Source organism: Apus apus, chromosome 8, assembly GCF_020740795.1.
Source record: "Apus apus isolate bApuApu2 chromosome 8, bApuApu2.pri.cur, whole genome shotgun sequence".
NCBI classification, from domain to species: domain Eukaryota; kingdom Metazoa; phylum Chordata; class Aves; order Apodiformes; family Apodidae; genus Apus; species Apus apus.
In genome coordinates, this window is record NC_067289.1 from 12,384,791 (window position 1) to 12,390,790 (window position 6,000).

The 6,000-nt window shown below is 47.0% G+C and overlaps 1 protein-coding gene across 2 annotated transcripts in view; it reads right to left on the minus strand.

Moving 5' to 3' along the window:
• PLOD2 (procollagen-lysine,2-oxoglutarate 5-dioxygenase 2) overlaps positions 1-3,121 on the minus strand; it is a 48,671-nt gene extending 45,550 nt beyond the window's left edge. Inside the window, exon 1 of one of the 2 annotated variants that reach the window (XM_051626348.1) lies at positions 2,795-3,121. In XM_051626348.1, coding sequence (XP_051482308.1) covers positions 2,795-2,891 — 97 coding nt within the window. In that variant the 5' untranslated portion in view covers positions 2,892-3,121. The remainder of the gene's footprint in view (positions 1-2,794) is intronic. The other variant, XM_051626347.1, reaches the window with a different exon arrangement.
• Between the last annotated feature and the right edge of the window lie 2,879 nt (positions 3,122-6,000).

Consider the following 6,000-nt stretch of genomic DNA (forward strand, 5'->3'; position numbering starts at 1 on the left):
AGATATCAGGGCAGAGAAAAGCCAGCTGGCTTGGAGTGCCTCCACAGCCAGCCAGGCTGCCTGCCCTCCCAGTCTTGCTGGCTCTGGAAAGCCACCCACGTTGCCAGGGCCCTCCCTGTGATGAACCCACTCCTAACTCACCCTGTCACCCCACACATTTCAGAAGTGCCTACAGACAGCAACGAAACATGGGGCTCAGCTCACAACCTGCCCCTTTGTCACAGTTACAAGCTGTGGCCCCATCGCCTCAGTGTAGCCATGCCCCAGCCAAGCCCCCACAGCCACTCTGGGCAACTGATTCAAAAGCAGCAAAGCCATTTCCTGTGAAAACAGCTGGTTAATAAAACATTTTAGGTGAGAACATAATTTATGTCTGTTGCCAAGACCAGTGCCTGCTTCTAGCACAACGATAAATGTCTTTCCCACTTGCGCTCCACACATCTTAGACAGCATTACATGATAAGCAACATTCATGCAGACACTATGGTGCAATAGAAACATGTTAACGCTGTTGTTTTAACACAGAAACTCCTGCACATCTTCATCATACTGAAGTCAGCTTTTCAGAGCTCAACAGTGCCCTTCTCTGTGATTGCTTGAAAAATAAACCTGTGGCAAAGGAGCAGCTTCTGCAAACACGGTTTGCCACAGGGCTGCACTGAATACTCATTCCTCAAGTAACCACTGCTGTGCAACAGGCAGTTCTACTGCTAGAAATTTTCCAAGCCTAAATAAAGTAGAAAAGTCTTATTAAGAAATAAAGAAGCAGCTTGGCAGCCAGTTTCAGACACTCTTGTTACAGCTTATTTCTGAGGCGAGGAACAGTCATGAACTGCTTTAAAACCCGACAGGCAAGTTGTGCCACCGTTGTACAAAGTATCAAGACACTAGCAATTAAAAAACAGATTTCTAGAACTAGAGGCACATTAAGGTCTGTCCCGCTTCAAGCAATACAGCACAGGCTCAAGGAAAACATTTAAGGGTTAAAACCGGAACAGAACCAAGTAACACAGCAGGTAGTGTCTGGGGTCAGGAAACTACTCCAGGAGTGGTTTGAACTCAGCAGAGCCTTCTACAATTTAGGCTACTCAAGATCTTCCTGAATAAACACCTATACATAAATGTATCGGTGCTTTCAGAACTGTAGTTTTTGTGGCATAATTTTTATTATTTATGTAAACACAGCAGTCTATTTTTGGTTTGCTGTCTGGACTATGCACTCTTTTCACACCTTTTAATCACAAGCAGGATTAAAGAAAAATCCTTACCATGGCAGCTATTCACTTATATCTGCTTGAGATCCCACATCTCAATTACACACTTTAAAAAAAGGATTATTTGAATAGATACATTTGAGAAAATACAACTGATGGCAGTAACTGATTTCCAAAGTAGCCTGACTTGCAATCTCACTGCCCTAATGACAGGCACGGGGGCTTAACTTTTTACGAAAAACACGCCCCCATAGGCTTGCACCCCAGAGGGACAGGAAAGGCTGAAAGGCAAAGCTCACACACCCCTGACAGACTGTGAACTACAATGCACACCACAACCTTCAGAGAAATCTTCTGAATGACTAAAAGCAGCAAAGAATTAAGAAAACTGGAAACAAGAAGCTCATTGAGTACAGTCTGGTATTCATCAACAGCTTGGGTTTTTTTAATTTTATTTTTTTATCAACCATGTCAGCAGTTTTCCTATCAAAATTAGAACTTGCAGACAAAACTTTCTTCTCAAAAAAAGGAACTTCCTTCTGCCCACCAGAAGAAAACTAATATACATGTCAAAAATAACTTGATTATACTGTTGAGTAAACAAGCCAAGAAATAAAACTATTTAGGATTTAACGTGGTAATAATCTAGCAGAATTAAATATTCCTTAATGGGAATATAAATATGCCTAGAACAGAAATCAGAAGTATAGATTCTAAACCAGTGCTAGAGCAAGAATTATGTTTTGCCATATAGTTGGACATATATGCGCTTGGACACCTCTCTCTCAAGGAATTTTCCTGCAGACATCCTTTTCTTTTACATGCTAAAGTTTCTTTCTACCTTCTGGCTTCCCGAAGCTAAAGTGACTACAAAACACAAGGAGCAAAAAGCAAGCAAGGCTCTGCGGGGCGGGAAGGGGCACTGAAGTCTCCAGCTGACTTTTCCATGAAGCAGGAAACTTCATCAGTGGTTGCTACAGCTTAGAGAAGCGCCTGACGCTATTGCTTTTCCCAGCCCTGGAAAAACATCTTCATCATCCCTTTGCCTCAGGGAAAAGAGGAAAAAAGGGGAAGGGGGGCGAGGAAGGCGAAGGTCAGAGAGACTCCCTTCCCATTAAGGAATATTTTTAGTATTTTTTGTTTTAATTATTTTCAAGGTGGATTATGCATCTATGACCCACCTCGGCCGGTGGTACTTTCAGCCAGGGGGTTTCTCTCCAGAGCTACCTGGGGAGCTTTGCCCCGGCCGGCGCCGCAGCCCCTCCCGCCCCGCACCACCCGCTCCGGCGCCCACCGCCACATTTTTAAAACGCGGAGCAGAGGAGAGGGATGGGAAATAATAATAATAAATTAATAAAATCGGGAAGGCGATTGTTCCCAGCATCCGCACCAGAAACGGGAGGGGTTTCCCTTCCTGGCGGATGTTACCGCGCCGGGAAGGCACAAAAGCCGCCGGTGCCGTCTGGCCGGCAGCGCATCCCCGCCCGCCGCCACCCTCCCCTCGCCCAAAAACACGTCCCACGGGCCACGGGACCGTGGTGCCCCGCCACCGCACCCCCGGCCCCCGCACCGCGCCTCACCTGCGGGGCCGGGCCCGGGGCTCCGCTCCGCCGCCGCGGGCAGCGCCAGGGCCAGCAGCAGGAGCAGGCGCGGCGGCCGGGCGCCGCTCCACGCCATCTTCCCCCTCGCACCCGCCGGCCTCCGCCGCTCCCCGCGCCGCCAGCCCCCGAGAGCTGGGAGGGAGAGGGGCGGGGATGGAAAACGAAGGCAAAAAAAAAAACGGTGCCTGGGGAGCCGCCGCTCCCGCAGCGCCGCTCCTCCTCCTCCGCAGCGGGCAGGAGCAAAGGGCGCTGCCTCCCGCCCCGCGCTTTATACGGCGGTGGGAGGACCCGGGCAGCCGGGGCACCCGGCGGCGCAACAGGAGCCGCTTGTGGCCGCCGCGCCCGGGCAGACGCTGCTGCTGCTGCTGCTGCCGCCGCCGCCGGGGCAGGGGCGGGGGGCCAAGCCCCGCCTCGGCCGCCGCCGCCCGGGCCGCTGCCGGAGGTGTGCGGGGATGGAGCGGCCGAGCCGGGCATTGCCGGGCGCAGCGCGGGGCCTCCGCGATCTGCACCTGCTGGGCTGGCGGGGCCGAGCTGGCCTGAGCCATCCGCTGCTGGAAACGGCCCCGACGGTGCGGCTGTAACCGGAGTTGTGCTCACCCCCTTCCAAACATCTTGCCGCTGGTTTTGTTGGCCGCCATTATGTCCCCATAAACGTATTCCTGAAAATTTCATGTTGTTCCGGAGTTCGTGAGCAAGCTCCATGGGCCAACAAAAACAATCTGAACCTTTCCCCTAGGGGAAAGGCATCGGGATCGTGCCGTGCGTCTGCCCTGCTTGTGCATGACTCACCTGTCAGACCCCACATCATCTTAGCATTAAGATTTCCATAAAGAAAGAGTACATTTGCCTAATCTTAACACACAAAATAACCAAAAAACAACCAAACAACCCCCCCCCAACAACTATTACACTTTGAACATTAAAGAAACACCAAACAAATCACCAAATTACTGAAGGCAGGTGTGGTGATGACGGCTGAGATCTTGCGGCCTACCTCCACTCTTACTGCAATATAAGGTATATTCAAAAAAATACTCTAAACAATAGATTAAATGTTTAAAAGCCATGTAAAATTATAAAAACAGATGGCAGTGGATTGCAACCAGTATGGATTTACACCTTGGAAATATTATTTGAAGACCAAGGGCATAATCCAAAACAAAGATTAGTGCTGAGAGCAGGATTAATGTATTTTGAGACCCACCTATATAATTGTCAAATAGACACCTCATTTTTTATCCTAAGTGTCTCTATGGTCCTAACAGATGTGCTTTTTTGGAGCCACAGAGGAAAGAAAAAAGGGAAGAAAGAAAACTTGACCTTGGCTGTTGCAACCATAAGAACTGCATGCTTTTGTTTGGATCCCAGAGCAGAAATCAAAGGCTGCATTATGTGCCCAGATGCTTTTATGGTTAATTGGGAGAGGTCATTCTTTCTGGACCAGACAGCACACACAGCAGGGAGGGAGGTAGAGCAAACCACAGAAAAAGACTGGGTCCTTGGTCTGAATGCACTCCAACAACAGAGAAGGCCCATGAAAGCAGCAGTTGGGAAATACTGAAAATGTAATCATGCAATGATGCAGCTGCAGTTGATAACTATAGGAGAAACAGAAAAGACTTTCCAGTTCTTGGGCAATTATTCATGACCTGCTTTCTCCTGCCACCTGTCAGGCATGCAGAGATTCACCAAAGAACAAATATCTTTTGAACACAGTCAATATGGCCATATTTATGCCCACATCTATGAATAGCCTCTGCTCCCTCTTACAAGAACCATACTGCTGCTGCTGACCAACTTATGTAGGTACATAGACTACAAAAGCTGACAGTGAGCAATGCTGTGACTGGAATGACACTGCAAGTATTTCTATCTTCTTTTAAAAACAAAACAAAACCGAGAACAAAAAAACAACACAAGAAAAAAGCAAGTTCAAGAATTTGCCTATGAAAAGTGAAGGTGGAAAAAGTAGTTACTTTATCACAGCTATAGATTTAAGGTAGAAAACAGGTAGACAAGCATTTTAAAAGAAGTTCTCAACAGATCAAACCTCACCTCAGATCCAGAACAGCTTCACAGGAACTGTTGTACTTGGAGGTATGAAGAAAGTGTGATTACAAAGCTGAAAAAACTACAACTCATTGAGAAGGAATTAAATCACAACAGACATGTAGAACATACTTAGTACCATCAACCATGAAAGAAATTACCGATTTCTTCAGTAAAAAATCTGAGGAGAAAAGGACACAACCATTGGGCATAATTTCAAAATACCATGCTGATGATGTCACAGCTCCCACAGATGGGATGGGAAGCAGTCAAAGCTTCCAGCTTGAGAATTCAGAGTAAAATCAGCAGCTGAGTGTCACGTACATACACAGTGTTCTGAGAAATCACAGTGTGGCACCTCACCTCTGTCAGAAGCAGCAGATAGTTTCACCGGAGACTAGTACACAGATCCTCAATCAGCCCTACCAGGTAGAAACCTATCAGCACAGAGAGGAGGCAGCATCCAAGAGAAATCCTAAGAGGCATTTTATTATTAAAAAGTACATGTAAACAGTAGCAGGGAAGAATGAAAAGAACTAGTGAAAGAAGGCTGTAAATATTCAATAATGAAAGAAGAAAAACTAGCTGCCAAAGACAGATTTCTTATTTATGAGGAAAGTAACGGGTTGAGAGAACTGTGATATAAGCACAGCTCATACCTATAACTGCAAGCCCAGACTTTGACTAGAAACTTTTACATTTTCTTGTAATTTTCCTTGGTCTCTTGAAAGCTAATTTCATTTTCGACTTCTTAGAAAATGCAAGCTTTGTCCCCAGAGAGAAAAACAGAGCTGAAAACTACTCAAAACACTGCCTTCAAAGTGACAGATGTGGCCAAGACATCTCCTGTCCCCAGAGGCTTCACTTGGACATTGGCTGAAGGAAGGGAAAAAGCTTATGAAACTTCAGAACTGAGCTCTGCCAGCTGTGCAGTGCCCAAGGGCTCTGTCTCACCCTGCCTCCACAGACACTTGTGTTGGAAATGCTACTTTTGTCCAGAAATATCAGCTTCAAGGCCTGAACTGGCAACTGGTGGTTAGCAGGGTCTTTCAGCTCTCCTGATGATATTGCATTGTATTCTTCAGTATTGTCTTACTGTTGCAGTGTACTCAACACTTAAATCCCTGAACTGCTAG